Raw genomic sequence first — 16,020 nt, 5'->3', positions numbered from 1 at the left:
TAATATTAATATTCAGTGGTAATCATTATTGGAGATGTACATCAATTTATCGACTCTTTTCTTATCCCTTTGGAACCCTGAAGTCTTGGCCTTTCAATCAATTTAGACCAGTCAGAAGGTTGTGTATTTTGCTGTAGGATGGGGAAGGGTAAACAATATTAATTTGGTGCTCAAGATTTTTAATTCTGGTACCCAAGGTTTTTATTCAGGTTGCAATATTTAGCTACAGGATTGGGGGAGGGGGGGGTTCACAATCAAACCATGCACATGTACATGTTAATGTAATTGATGATACTTTTTACATTTAGCAACATATATACAAAACCATACAATGCACGTTAAAAATGTTTGTCATTTTGAAAACTAGAGGAGATAAGCTTTCCATTGGTATGTCTAACATTTTTTTAGGATAACTATGGGCTGAGCAATATCAGTTTTAAAAAGCCTACCCAAACATTTTTTACCTTATTTTTAGAGGATTTTAGGCGAAAATGAAAAAAAAATATTTTGCGGATTTTCTCAAAAAGCCCCCAATAGAAAATTTGATTTTTACCTTTTCTAGAATACCAAGACATGTGACTTTAAGGCTGTGCAATCCGCTTAAATGGGTATTTTCAAAAACCTGGAATTTTTTTAGCCTACCCGTGCAAAAAAATATAAAAACTGTAAAAATTTGGACTTTCAGTAAAATATTTTCACTTCAAGCTGCTAACAATACAATCATTTCAGAAAGTAGATATCAATGCCAATTTTTAAAAATAGCAGTATTAAGGTTCAAATTAAAATCAATATAGGTTTAATTTGTTTTTAAAATATTTTCCTTTTGAGGGGGCTTTTAAATGTTTTTCCCCCAGTAATAGATAGATAACTTTTTTCCTTTCCCCTTTCCGAAATGTTAGAGCTGTCCGTAGCTCCTACGTAGCTTCTGCGCATGTCTATTTATATGTTATATTTAGTAGAGAAGCTACTCTATAATTCACTTTGTCTATCAGTAAGTCCGGATTTTTTTCCAATGAATTTGCAAATAAAAATTAATCTGTATTTGACTTTGATAAAAGGATTTTACATCCTATTAAATATATGTAAATCATTGCAGCTCTTTTATGACTCTATACATGCCCTTCTCTTCTTTTTACATCAGCAACCAAATGAATGTAATTTTTTTCAATTCCTGAAAATCATAAAAATCTGTACATTGCTATATTTTCAATATTTTATTCATTAAATCAATTGATTTTAGAAAGACATATTTTTTTAAATGCTGCTACACTTTATATTATCATCCTTGTTATAATGTTCTATAGTATTTGAATAAAAGGATTTTTATTTTTTGTCAACACTTTTTTAGCTAGCTTTGTAATAATTACGTTTAAATTCTGTTAAATTTACTGATAATTATCATCTAATAATTTATGGCTTATTTTCAAGGTCTTACTATTCTAATCATATATACATTACTATGTTTAATAAGAAAATTCAGACATTCATCTCAGTTTATTTTTTAAAAAAATAGCTATCTTTGAAATATATATTCAAAGAAAATAACACAGTACAAATAATAATAAAACAGGGTTTGCTTACAAAACACAAACAAATTAATGGAAACACTTTTGAAAAGATAGCATTGATTTTAAATGATAAATATGCTCAAAATTTTTTACAAAAACTAGGCAAAACATTTTTTTTGTCGTTGATAACAATATCTTATTCTTATACTCTTATTTACAAATAGTTTTACACTAAAATCTTTTGATTTAATTGTTTTAACTCTTGTACAATTGGGCAGATGACTTTAATTTATAATAAAGGTCCCCCAAATCCTTATACCAACAAGTTGGTGATTTTGATTATTTCTTCAAACCTTATTCCAATGACAGCATATGAGCTTTCTAGCAGCTAAGTGAGAAAGCAAAATTTCTATCGATAAACAACCTTCTGCAGAGCTTTAGGTCTTTGCTTAAGGAATGTTTGTAGCTATCTGTTTATACATCTATACTCTAAATTTATTATATTAACAAATATGTCGACATTTTTTTCAATTAATCCTTTTTGTTTTATTAATAAATTTAGAGTATAGATGTATAAACAGATAGCTACAAACATGCCTTAAGCAAAGACCTAAAGCTCTGCAGAAGGTTGTTTATCGATAGAAATTTTGCTTTCTCACTTAGCTGCTAGAAAGCTCATATGCTGTCATTGGAATAAGGTTTGAAGAAATAATCAAAATCACCAACTTGTTGGTATAAGGATTTGGGGGACCTTTATTATAAATTAAAGTCATCTGCCCAATTGTACAAGAGTCAAAACAATTAAATCAAAAGATGACAGCATATGAGCTTTCTAGCAGCTAAGTGAGAAAGCAAAATTTCTATCGATAAACAACCTTCTGCAGAGCTTTAGGTCTTTGCTTAAGGAATGTTTGTAGCTATCTGTTTATACATCTATACTCTAAATTTATTATATTAACAAATATGTCGACATTTTTTTCAATTAATCGTTTTTGTTTTATTAATAAATTTAGAGTATAGATGTATAAACAGATAGCTACAAACATGCCTTAAGCAAAGACCTAAAGCTCTGCAGAAGGTTGTTTATCGATAGAAATTTTGCTTTCTCACTTAGCTGCTAGAAAGCTCATATGCTGTCATTGGAATAAGGTTTGAAGAAATAATCAAAATCACCAACTTGTTGGTATAAGGATTTGGGGGACCTTTATTATAAATTAAAGTCATCTGCCCAATTGTACAAGAGTCAAAACAATTAAATCAAAAGATTTTAGTGTAAAACTATTTGTAAATAAGAGTATAAGAATAAGATATTGTTATCAACGACAAAAAAAATGTTTTGCCTAGTTTTTGTAAAAAATTTTGAGCATATTTATCATTTAAAATCAATGCTATCTTTTCAAAAGTGTTTCCATTAATTTGTTTGTGTTTTGTAAGCAAACCCTGTTTTATTATTATTTGTACTGTGTTATTTTCTTTGAATATATATTTCACAGATAGCTATTTTTTTTAAAAATAAACTGAGATGAATGTCTGAATTTTCTTATTAAACATAGTAATGTATATATAATTAGAATAGTAAGACCTTGAAAATAAGCGATAAATTATTAGATGTTAATTATCAGTAAATTTAACAGAATTTAAACGTAATTATTACAAAGCTAGCTAAAAAAGTGTTAACAAAAAATCAAAATCCTTTTATTCAAATACTATAGAACATTATAACAAGGATGATAATATTAAGTGTAGCAGCATTTAAAAAAATATGTCTTTCTAAAATCAATTGATTTAATGAATAAAATATTGAAAATATAGCAATGTACAGATTTTTATGATTTTCAGGAATTGAAAATAATTACATTCATTTGGTTGCTGATGTAAAAAGAAGAGAAGGGCATGTATAGAGTCATAAAAGAGCTGCAATGATTTACATATATTTAATAGGATGTAAAATCCTTTTATCAAAGTCAAATACAGATTAATTTTTATTTGCAAATTCATTGGAAAAAAATCCGGACTTACTGATAGACAAAGTGAATTATAGAGTAGCTTCTCTACTAAATATAACATATAAATAGACATGCGCAGAAGCTACGTAGGAGCTACGGACAGCTCTAACATTTCGGAAAGGGGAAAGGAAAAAAGTTATCTATCTATTACTGGGGGAAAAACATTTAAAAGCCCCCTCAAAAGGAAAATATTTTAAAAACAAATTAAACCTATATTGATTTTAATTTGAACCTTAATACTGCTATTTTTAAAAATTGGCATTGATATCTACTTTCTGAAATGATTGTATTGTTAGCAGCTTGAAGTGAAAATATTTTACTGAAAGTCCAAATTTTTACAGTTTTTATATTTTTTTGACAATGCTAAAATTGATTGGTTTCCTTCATTAATTTTAAGATATATCCAATATTTATTAAGGAAAAACACAAATATATGTTAAATTTTATAGTTAGGGCATTGTTTCTAATAATGAAAAATCCTGTATAAAACTTGGCCATTTTAGGGTCCAAGCTGTCAAATTTCTTGACCAATATGAATATGTTAGTAGGTCTTTGCCATAGTTCTATGTAGCCATATACCATCGACCCCTCTATACTCTAACTCTATTGTTAATATATAGGTTTACATTTAGTGTTATGGATGATATGCTTTCAAAAAAAAATTCCAAAAAGAAAAATTTGTGGTCCTTTTTTTTGATGTTGTCCTAAATGTTTTCTGCTATTAAGTGTGCGCATAACGAAGCATTCTCTCATTGTGTTTAGCTTCAGAGGCGTTTAGGCTTTTTTATTTGAAGAAAAAAAATGTTTGGGGTTACTACGGTACCTCCAAGTTCATTTTGGAAGGGGGAGAGGGGAAAAAAATAAAAATAGAAAATTTATTTTAAGGGGGGGGGGGAGTAATCACTCCTTTACCCTCTTCCTCCCCTTAAACGTTCTTGTTTGGCTTAGGTTGGCCAAAGACAATGTTGAAAAAACGATTTTAAAAAGAAATTGGATTGGAATTGTGCTGTGTAAATAATTTTGTAGTGGCGTAAGTGCTTCTTTGATTTCTTATGCAGGTATGTTATAAATTTTAACCCTTCCAAACTATGCATAAATTAAGTGTTCAGGCGTGGTATGAAAAGAAAAGATTTTTTGTCTATTTGATTTTATGTATATATTTTTTAGATAAAAAGTATTAAAAAACTGCCAAAGCTATTTTTTATATCAGTAGAAATTTATTAATTTTAACTATACACAAGCCACACTAAAGATGCTTCTTTTAAGCTATATACGAGCAACGCTGAAGGAACCTTTAAATTGTTAAAATAAAAATGTATAAATATATAAATAATTTTTAAAATTTTTTAGATGATGTATTGTTTTTATGGCAGGAATAAAGATTTTGATTTGGCAAAAGAGTTTTAATTTAACGTCTAGCTAAAGATTATTCTATAATTTATGACTTTCCAGGTGACTTCATAGGAAAAAAAAGCAGTCATGTAAATCACAGCTTATGTAAAGGACATAGATAAAAATAATTTTTAGAATGTAATCTTTATAGCTTTAATTATTTACCAGAATTTTTTTACTAGGGTTTCCTTAATAAATTAGAAATCAATAAAAATAAAAGTAACTAGAAAACTGTGATTTTATCAGAGGCCTTTTAATTTTATTGCTATTTTACAATTTTTTTCTATGTTGCACTACTTTTTCAAAAAGGCTATTTTAAAGATAAGGTTAAGTTTTAAAAGGTTGAAAATAAAGAGTTTAGTTAACTTTAGGGTTTATTTTGGCTTTATAATTAAATTTAGTGTGCAATCATGTTAGGGTATAAGTTGTATCTAATAAAATTATAGAACATAAGGAAAACAAATAATATAACAAATATTTTATATTTTTTTCTAAAAAATACGTTTTATGTGTGTGTATTTACAAACACAAACTTTAAACAGCTGATCAGATGAGTCACAGAAGAGAGAGAAAGGATACAACTAAAATAATTCCTTCAATCAATTTGGGAGAAAGCCTCGAAATTATAAGGCTTCCTTCCCTTTTTATAACATCTCCCCCATACAAATTCTTTTTTTTTAAGATAAGAATATTATCAAAAGTCCTTATCAATACATACATTTCAAATAACAAGAATAATTTTATTTTTATAGGCCTTTTTATTAAAGCTTTGGTGTCTTTTTGGAGAAAACCCAATCTGTCCCGATTTTGTATCACTTTGAAAAGTGCGATTCCTGTACGTCATATACGTTTCGGGAAAGAAAAAGGGAAGGGGGGAAGAAATTCTCTTTAAAAGAGATGGAAGAAAAGGGAAGAGATTTTCTTCCCCCCTTCCCTTTTTATATGACGTCACAGGAATCGCACTTTTCAAAAGTGATACAAAATCGGGACAGTTTGGGCTTTCTCGTCTTTTTTGTAGACGACTATGCTGAGTACTGTAGAAAGAATCATCATTGAGAAGTATGTATATCTGTTACAATAATAACTTCATTTCAAATACTATTTACGACTGCTAAAACTTTAAATATACATACATAATCTTATAATTTTCAACAATTACAGGACAACATACTTAAGAATTCAATGAAAATAGGCCAAAAATTTTCTATGATGTCTACAAATTTGATTTATTATTTAGGCTTTAAATGATGAAAATAAGAATTTTAATAAAAATAGACTGTACTATATGTACATTATAAATCTTCTTATTTTAGATGGCCAGAGGCACACCCAGGAGAAGCAAAGCAAGCCTAAATAAATTGTTTCATTCCTGAGCATACCCCCCCTAAAATTTTAAATTATCTGATTATTGAGGTGAGACATTATAAGGAAATATTTATCCCTGACAGTGAAAAAAAAATGACCTATGGAAGAGAACATACTACCTATAGTTAGTTATAAAGTCTTTCAGGAACCCTTGAAAGACACCTATAACTGAATGTTGAAATTTAACAGCATTAGGTTATAGTAAATATTATAGTTTGATTACAAGCATTACCTCAGGAGTTTGGAATCGGATCAAGATTCTAAATCTGCTGTACACAGCTATAATCAAATGAGGGAGAATTATCTAGATGTTTGGGTTTACAACATTTATATGATGGTCTAAGTCACTGATATTAAGTTTCCAAGAGCAGTCATGCTTAAAGATGCCTTAGAACCCATAGACCTCTTTATTAGCATGGATGCTAGTCAGCATCTTGCTATAGTTTGTGTTCATGCCAGAACTGAAAATAAGCATGGACAGGTATGTGTCAGGTTAGTTGCTGGCAAGTCTAAAATTGTCAGTGGCTCCACTATACCTAGAGATGAGCTAAAAGCTGCTGTAGATGGTGTTACCCTGGCTGACACAGTTATCAAAAATATAAAAGGCAAAGTGCAAAAAGTCACTTATGTTACAGACTCCTCTGTTGTTCTGTCCTGGATCAGTCAGGACACTAGACCAATGTCACTTGGCATCAGAAGCTCTGTTATAGAAATCAGACGTTTTTCTGAATTAGAACAATGGAGACACATACCATCAGCAGAAAACATAGCTGATTTAGGCTCCAGGATAAATGCATCTGTGAAAGACATTAATGAATATTCAGAATGGCAGAATGGTAAGAGATGGATGTACTCTAAGTATGAGGACATGCCACTCAAGAGAATATCTTAGATAAAATTGGATAAGGAAGCTGAAATTGCTGTCAGCAAAGAGTTATCAGTGAACTATACTGATCCCTTACCAGGTAAGTCTCAAATTGAGGAAAGGAAGGTATACAGTATAAAGCATCTGTACCTACCTACAGCCTTACCTTGGCGCAAGGCTGTTAGAGTCATTGCAATCTGCAACAGATTTTGCAAATATGATTTTAAGTCCAGGCTTAAAGCTAACCAGCGAGTTACTCGTAGTAGCAAGACCAAAGCTGCTAAAAAAGCCATGTCATTTGCTCTCACATTTACACATGATGAGTTAGCAGAAGCAGAAGATTACTTCTTTAAGAAAGCAAAAAATGAAGTATATCGCTTTAGCAATCCCGAACAGTACAAAAATAATTCCTTAGTTAAGAAAGGGATATTGCTGTATTCTGGAAGAATTTTAGAAGGACAAGCTATCAATGATGTTGAAAAGATCATGTCTGACATAAGACCACTTAGTTTTGTCAGACCAATCATTGATAGGTATTCACCTGTGGCATACAGTATCATGTTATATGCTCACAATGAACTTGTTCACCACAGAAACACAAATGCCACATTGAATGAGTCTTGAAATATTGCCTTTATATTAGGAGGCAGAGACTTGGCAAAGGAAGTAAGAGCAGCTTGTGTGCATTGCCGCAGGTACAAAGCTCGCCTTCTTGAAGCTGAAATGGCACAAGTCCATGAAAATCGACTGACCACTTTACTTTACACAGGTGGATCTTATCTGCCCATTTACAGCAATCTGTGAACACAATCACAGATCATCAGTCAAAATATGGGGCATGGTAGCTAGAGATCCATCATCTGGCGCTATAGCCGCCCATGTAATGACTAAATATAGTACTGAAGCCTTTCAACAAGCCTTCATGCGATTGACACATTGCTATGGAGTACCTGCTAAAGTTTTTTCTGACCCAGAATCCCAGTTGGTCAAAGCAGGCAAAGATACTAAGTTGTCTTATGCTGACATCACTTGTACCCTTAATGGTAAATTTGATGTTGCTTTTGGCCATGCCATGCCATTTCTAGAATACCTTTTATACACATGAAAGTAAGAGTTGCAAACAATGATAAAAACATCCAAAAGTAGCAAAACTTAATAAAATAAAACAAGCTTTTTATTAATCTTTGAAGTTTTTGCAAAAACACCAATCATTAATTTAAACCAAAAAAATCATATTTCCTTATAGTGCATGCACAAACACGGCATTTTAGACAGACAAACTGTAGATTCAATGCTCAAAGATCATATAAATTTTTACACAACATTTCTGTTGTCTATTTTTTATGCCAAACAAATTAGCAAGAAAATTTTTTTTTTTAAATAAAAGATTTTTGTATGTATTAGAGAGTAATTCAGATAGACTGGCAAACTAGGTTGATTTGAAGTAGACTTGTTTGACATTAAAATGTTCATAAACAAGACCAAAAACTATCATAAATTCGTAGATGTATATATTTCTATCATAGAATTAATAATTTTGTTATGAGAAAAAGAGAGAGACATAGAAACGGGTTTGTATATTGGTTTTAATTTTTTTTCCTCTCCTTTATAAAAAATTCTAAAAAATCAGTTAATTTTATATTAGAATTTGTGTACTGTTTTTTTATGTACACATATATGCATACTGATATACTTCAATATTATATATTATAAGGCACTCAAAAATTGCATGCTCTAATTTGGTAAACAACATTTTTGTTGGGAGACGTTTAAAAAATGCTTATAGAGAAGCCACACATATAAAAGTAGGACTTTTACTGTTTCTAATTTAATGTTCTCAAGTGCAATACAAACATTGTAACGTGTTGGCAGACATACTAAACCCTTAACGGTCGAAGCGGACGGCGAAGGGGTGTTATTTTTTCTATCTCATTTTTATAAGCAAAGCTTTTCTATAATTAGGGTCGGTCCGTCCGTACGTCTGTCCGTACATCCATTTAAAACATGTTGATTTTTTAAATTTTTTACAACTAATTTTTATGTGATAAAATCATCCGATTTATCTGATTTTTGGTATGTTAATTCCTAAGACAACAAAGTATAATGTAATAAGCGAAGCAACTCTATAATCAAGTCCTAAAAATGTAAGTATGTCCATAAACATTATCCTGAATCAAGCAGTTTTTCAACAAATTTACTTACAATTTTGCTTCGACTCTTATACATTTATATCATTATTATTTAGTTCTGACACTATACAAGTGTTAATGTCCGACCGTTTCAGTGCTTCGCTTTTATGGATGTTGTCATCCTTGTTAATATGTGTTTTACGTATGACACAGAACTGAGAGTATAAAATTTAAGAATGACTTTTTTTCGTATTCATTCGAATCCGGTAGAAAGGAACCGGTTCTCATCCATACGAAAAAACTATGTCTAGCATTGTATTATATCCAGTTTTCTACGAATATAGAAATGTACAATTATAAGATAAAAACAAGTTTTTTAGCCCGTGCTTTCGGCATCTCGGAGCTAAAAAAACTGGTTTTAAGCTTAAAATTGTACATTCTATAACCGCGGAAAGCCGTTTATAATACGATGAAAGAAATAACTATTAGCGCACATGATGTTAGCAACTTAGCATTGTCATCAAAGTAAAAAGATAAACTATATTGTGACTTAAACAAAGCATTTATGTTACAAAAAAATATCCAGGAGTAAATAATATTAAATATAAGCATTTGATTTCAGGTGTGAGGTATGTAATGTTTTGAGGTTTTTATATAAAATTTACATAAAAAATAAACATTTTCTAAAAAAATTAGACTTTAAGCTTTAAAATTATTCTGGGGAAAGGTATCAGCACCTTCTTAAGCAGTAACTTGCAAAGCACTTTGTCTAGGGGGAGGTCATTTTGATTTTTCATGCAGATTTTAGATAATTGCGTTTTAGGGGGATGGTTACTTGTTTCAAGCATTCAAATCCCCATTCCTTTTCCTTATTCTTAACCTATCTCTTACTACAAATTCCTTTCATCTCCCTCTAATGAACTTTGTAAAAGTGTCGAACTATGACGTCAGAAAAAAATAACAATTAACCAATGATAAGCCAGTATTCACTGTTATTGACCAATGGTAAAATATAGAGCGGTCTCTCATTGGTTAATTGTTAATTTTTTCTGACGTAATAGTTCGACACTTTTACTGGGTTCCCCTCTAATGGCCGAAGGATGGGGGGGAGGGGTTTTGAATGAAGAATTCCTGTATATCCATTTAAAACATGTTGATTCTTAACTTTTTTAACAATAATTTTTTATCCATATTTAAATTCTGATTCTTAAAACAACATTGTACAATGTTAAAACCAAAGCTTTTCTATAATTAAGTCCCAAAAATTTAAGTAAGTCCTTAAACAGTATCCTGTATTTGAGCAGTTTTGCAACAAATTTACTTATAATTAATTTTCAACTAAATATTACATTCAGATTTTTTAGTTCTAACAATCTACAAATGTTAATGTGCGTTTGTCCTGAAATTTCAAAGCTTTGCATTTGTGGATATTGTTTACCTTGTTATTATTTTAATATTCACAAATCTATCCCTGGAGAAATTCTTATTTAACTAACCTAACAAAACTAAACCTAACCTAACTTAACTTTACCTTATTTTACTGAGCAAAACTGAATCAAACCCCTGCAGAGTACCCAAACCCATTAGGGCTACTTATCATTGCCTAACCTTACCTAAACCCTGCAGGGACCCTAATCCTGCGAAAATATCATTATTTAATATATATTATTTATAAAAAACCTAACTTAACCTAAACTACATACTTTAGGAGATTCTAACCCTGAATGAATACTCAATATTACTTAAACTAACCTACCGTACCTTATTGAATCTAACATAGTCTGACTCCTAGAGGCAGCTCTAATTCTGTAGGTTAGCACAATATTACTTATTAACCTTAACTAACCCTAACTAACCCTAACCTAAACCCTAACCTATCGGGTCTACTCAATATTGCCTAAACAAAAACAGACTTATCTAACCTAACCTAACCCCTACTTTATATTATCTAAACTAAATTTACCTGTTAAGGGTCCTAACTCTGCGGGACAACTCAAAATAACCTAACTTAATTTAACTTGACCTTGTTTAACTAAATTTATACCCTGTAGCAGGCCTTTACTATATGGGGCTAACAAAACCACGAAATTACAAAACCGCGAATATTACAAATCTGCGAAATTACAAAAACGCGAATGTTACAAAACCGCGAAATTACAAAACAGCGATGTTACAAAACAGCGACTGTTACAAAAGTATAACTAGGTAGAAATTTTTTAGAATTTTTTTTTTTAAAAAAAGAGAAAACAAATTATACATTAAATCAATGAACAATTTATGTATTTAAAAACAAAACAAAAACAAGTGAATTTTAAACAGTGTCACGGTTTACAAACTTCCAGGAACTCTTTCATGTTTGCTCTCTTATAATTCTTGAGGGACAACTTTAACATATCCAGTTTTTCTGTCCTCCTGCTCTTCCTTAATGGGTTAGGATTTGTGGCACGACCTGTGACAACCTCTTGAAACTTTCAGCGAACTAGGGCATTCATGAATCCGCAGATCACTGAGCATAACAAATCTGTTGGTCCAAACCAAGTATTTTTGTTTAACGAAATAAGATAAAAGATTATCTTTAAAAATTTGGAACATTTTTTTATTTTTGCTAGTAGATTCTTTAAAATAAATCTTATTTATAGTATACTATTTTTCGCTGTTTTTTGCTGTTTTTTCGCTGTTTATTCGCTGTTTTGTAATTTTTTACATATTTTTTGTTGATGTTTTTTTTTGTTTTATTCTGTACAAATTTTTTGCAGCTTAAAAATGTATTTTGTATTATATTTAGCCTTTAAGTCATTATGTGTTTAAGATTTGTTGTACTTTTATTGCTTTAAAAATTTAATGCTTGTACTTCAATTTAAAATGTAAAAAAAACATCTTTAAATGTAAAAAAATATTTTTTTCCGAAAATGGAACAAAATAGTATTCATTAAAAACCATCCAGTAAATTAGTACTGGTTCATAACAATATAAAAAAATTATTTTACAGTTTTTACTAATAAAAAATATACAGTCAAAAGATTATATTTAGTATTATTTAGCTTGTGTTTTTGTCATTTTAAGGTTAAAAAATTTTACATTTTTTGTTGATAGCCTAATAGTTTTTGTACATTTTAAAAAAATACTTTTATACCCAAATTTTTAGAATTTTATTTCTTAAATTTTCTTACATTTGCAGCTTAGTTATTTTTAATTTTAGCATATAAATACAGCTAAACTAAAGACTGTGTTATAATCAATAACAAGATCATTAAGAATAAATTAAATAATCTAAGATTTGTAGTCTAGAAATCAAGTAAGAGTTATTTATTGTTAATATTTATATCAATGTCTAAACAGTTTTTGTAGTTACCTAAAAAAAGTATTTCATGTTCTTTTTGAATGCGATGTCATAATAATACCATAAAAGAAGAAAAAAAGTTTCTAGTGTTTCAAACTGTGTTATTTAGATTAAGCAAAGTCATAACAAAATGATTATAGGTACATATTGGTAGTAAAGAGGCCTAGGAAGGTGTTTAAAGGAAGATTACAATTTAGGATTAGCAAAGCAAAAATGAAGGGCAGTTTGTTTATTAAATGGTGTTCGATTTAGAATCATAGACCTACCTAATCAGCAGAACAGGCGAAAAACATAGTGAATTTCTTAGTAAAAAGAGAATGAGAGAACAAGAGCTCTTATCTGAAGTATTTAAGGCAAGAAAGTCTTAAAGATTATGTAGCTAGAAGCATGGCAGTTTAAGCTTTCACCCATGGAAAGATCATTACAGTAGCTGGTTCATAGAAAACCAGTTTTACTTGTGAAAGAAAAGGCAAGAATTGCCAAGATTAAGAGAAAAATGAAATGTTTGTTTTTGAAAATCTGGTGCAAATAAAGAAACTAACAGGTCGTTGTAATACTTGTAAAACAAAAAAATTTTTAAAAAATATTTGTAATTTTGAATTATAAATTCAAAGTGATGTATCTATTGAAAGCAAAACTGTTTTAAAAATAGTGTCGGTCTGTTCGTTCGTCTATAATTTTTTTTCTTTGTTTACTTAGGCATATTAGAATTGTCTTATTAATTTCAAACTTTGCATGGTAATTCCTGTATTCAAGAATTTATTTAAAATACGTAGCAACTGTATAATCGTTACCAGAATGTCGGTACTCATAAATTATAATTATTCTCTAAATATTAATGTTTGTTTGTCCTAGTAACCTATTCTTTTAGAATCTAAATTGCTATAATATATTGTTTTAGAATCTTTATATCCTTGAAATTTATTTTAAATTTTAAATGCTATCGTAGTTAATTAAATGTATTTCTGTACAAAAAAAACAAATTTTATTGTAGATTTTAAAGAACGTCATATAAAGTAAATGAAAAAAAATTTGTTGAAATGATGTTAGATTTGTGAAATATATAAAAAAATAAAAATATTAAAAAAATCATGCTGTGCGCTTATAATTTAGATAAAAACGTAGAGCTAATGATAAATAAATAAAAACAAGGCGAATTTCCAGAGAATTTTTTTTTTATTTCTAAGATCCTAAAGGACAAACATTATTGTACTTTGTATTATTGATTAGTAAAACCTTGAAAAGACACTATTAATATAGCTTGCATAAAGCATAAAATGTTCTGTAAAAAAAATAAAACTATTTAAAAATAATTAAAAATGATAATAAAACTTTTATTTTACACAATTTTTAGTTTTTTGTTGTTATTTATTTAATTTGCATAAAATATTTTGTTTTATGTTTTAAAAAAATTTATGTACTTAACTTTTGTTCACTTTTAGTTAAAGATAGGTTTTATAAAACGTATTTCAAAAAAATGTTTGAACTACATTTATTTGCATTTATAAAAATAAACAAAAAAATTTTGTTTAAAATGTAATAAAGACACCAATAAATACAGGTAAAAAAAATTGAAAATTTTTTAACTAATATTTTGCCTTTTTAGTAGTTTTTAAAAATAAATAATAAACGAAAATTTAAAAAAAAAATAATATTTATTAACTTACCTTCTTTAAATTCCATTCTGTCTCCATACTCTAATCTCTTTAAAAAATGTACAAATTTTACTTTAAAATTAAAAAAAAATAAACATTGATTGCTTAAAAAAAAAAAATATTTCATTTAGATTAAAATTTGTTTAAAAAAAATTTACATACCTTTTTTGGAATATTTGAATTATCATTGTCTTCATCAAAACTAAAAAAATCACATGTTAAAAAATATAATTTAAAAAATTTTTTTTTTTTACCTGGAAGTTGGCATTGACCTTGAAGCCATTTTTGTTTAATTTAAGCTATTCACTATTTTTCTTTTACTAATCGTAATTTTAGTAAACACTGTGCGATTTTTATGTGCTTTCTTTCAAAAGTTTTGCCTTAAAAGCTTTTAGATTTAATAATATTATCTTAACACAATAGACTATTTATTAATAATTAAAATCAAAATAAATATTTAAAAATGTCATTTAAAAAAATAAAATTTTATACAAAAAAATATGTAAAACAAAATAAAATAATAAAAGCCAAAAAAAATTACTTTACAAAAAAGTCTAAAAAGCTTGATAGATTTAAAAATATTATTTTAATACAATAGATTATTTATTTAGAATTAAAATCAAAAATGTCATTTAAAAAAAATAAAATTTAATGCAAACAAATATATAAAATAAAATAATAAAAGCCAAAAAAAAACTTTACAAAAATAATTAAAATCAAAATAAATATTTAAAAATATCATTTAAAAGAGTAAAATTTATTGCAAAAAAAATATCATATAAAATAAAATAAAAGCCAAAAAATAAAACTTTACAAAAATAAAAAAAAAATGTAAAAAACATATTAATAAATATAAACAAAAAGATAATTTTTTTACAAATTTTAAAATTATAAAAAAAAAGAAATTACCAGTGTTAAAAATTAAGAAGCACAAACTAAGTACAAAAAAATAAGAAATATATATAAAAAAAACACCTAAAAGACATTATTTTTAAAAAATAATTGTGCTTAAATGCCATAAATGCCCGACAGTTTAAAAACCTGGCTCGGCTTTAGTTTTATTACCCAGTTTTAACTTTTCAACTATTAAATATTTCTTATTGATTAATTATTTATGAGTTACTCTAATAAATATACTCTAGTAAACTCTATATTTGTCACCCAATATTTTTATTCTCTTTTTCTGATGTGTATAACCCAATTTTTATATGTTCATTTTTTTGCGTGTGTGAAGTTTAAAAACTTCGACAAACGGGCTTTTTTAACCAAAAAAGGTGGTGCCTATAGCCAAAACACTTTAGGCGTTCAAAAATAACATTTTTTTTTGTCAAAAAAAACGGGTTTTTACTACAAAACAAAAAAAATTGAATTCCGTTTTGACCATTATAAGGCTTCCCTGAGATTTTCAGCTCGATCGGCCCATAAAAGTGGCGCTCGGCACTAATGGGTTAATACATTCGTTGATCTGAATTTTTTTGCATTTTTGTCATCATCTAGGTACAGTTATTGAAATAAATACAACCTTTGTTTTTTTTTTTACCTTAAAAATGACATGTTTTAATAGATTTATTTATATAAAAAAATAGGCTTTTTAATGCTTTTAACTTCCACTGCATATTTAATTTTTTAGCTGACAGCAATTAATTTTAATTAATTATTATTTACAACGTATTAAGACAGCAATATGCACGCGTTTTGCTTACGCTTTTGCTTGTTTATTCATAGGTGCTGTCAAATGTTTGATGCTAACGTCATAAAAA

At 28.3% G+C, this 16,020-nt stretch overlaps 1 protein-coding gene across 5 annotated transcripts in view; it reads right to left on the bottom strand.

Moving 5' to 3' along the window:
• The window catches only part of AMPdeam (AMP deaminase), a 50,750-nt gene extending 36,113 nt beyond the window's left edge, over positions 1-14,637 (bottom strand). For 4 of the 5 annotated variants that reach the window (XM_080173688.1, XM_080173690.1, XM_080173691.1 and 1 more), the window contains exons 1-3: positions 14,515-14,637; positions 14,423-14,462; positions 14,273-14,309 (exon numbers count right to left, since the gene is read on the bottom strand). In XM_080173688.1, coding sequence (XP_080029814.1) covers positions 14,273-14,309; positions 14,423-14,462; positions 14,515-14,543 — 106 coding nt within the window. In that variant the 5' untranslated portion in view covers positions 14,544-14,637. Of the gene's footprint in view, positions 1-14,272; positions 14,314-14,422; positions 14,463-14,514 lie in introns of all 5 variants that reach the window. The other variant, XM_080173693.1, reaches the window with a different exon arrangement.
• Positions 14,638-16,020: the final 1,383 nt, after the last annotated feature.

Source organism: Acartia tonsa, chromosome 10 (assembly GCF_053477335.1).
Source record: "Acartia tonsa isolate MP-2025a chromosome 10, ASM5347733v1, whole genome shotgun sequence".
In the NCBI taxonomy this organism is placed as follows: Eukaryota; Metazoa; Arthropoda; class Copepoda; order Calanoida; family Acartiidae; genus Acartia; species Acartia tonsa.
This window is presented reverse-complemented; position numbering and strand designations above follow the sequence as displayed.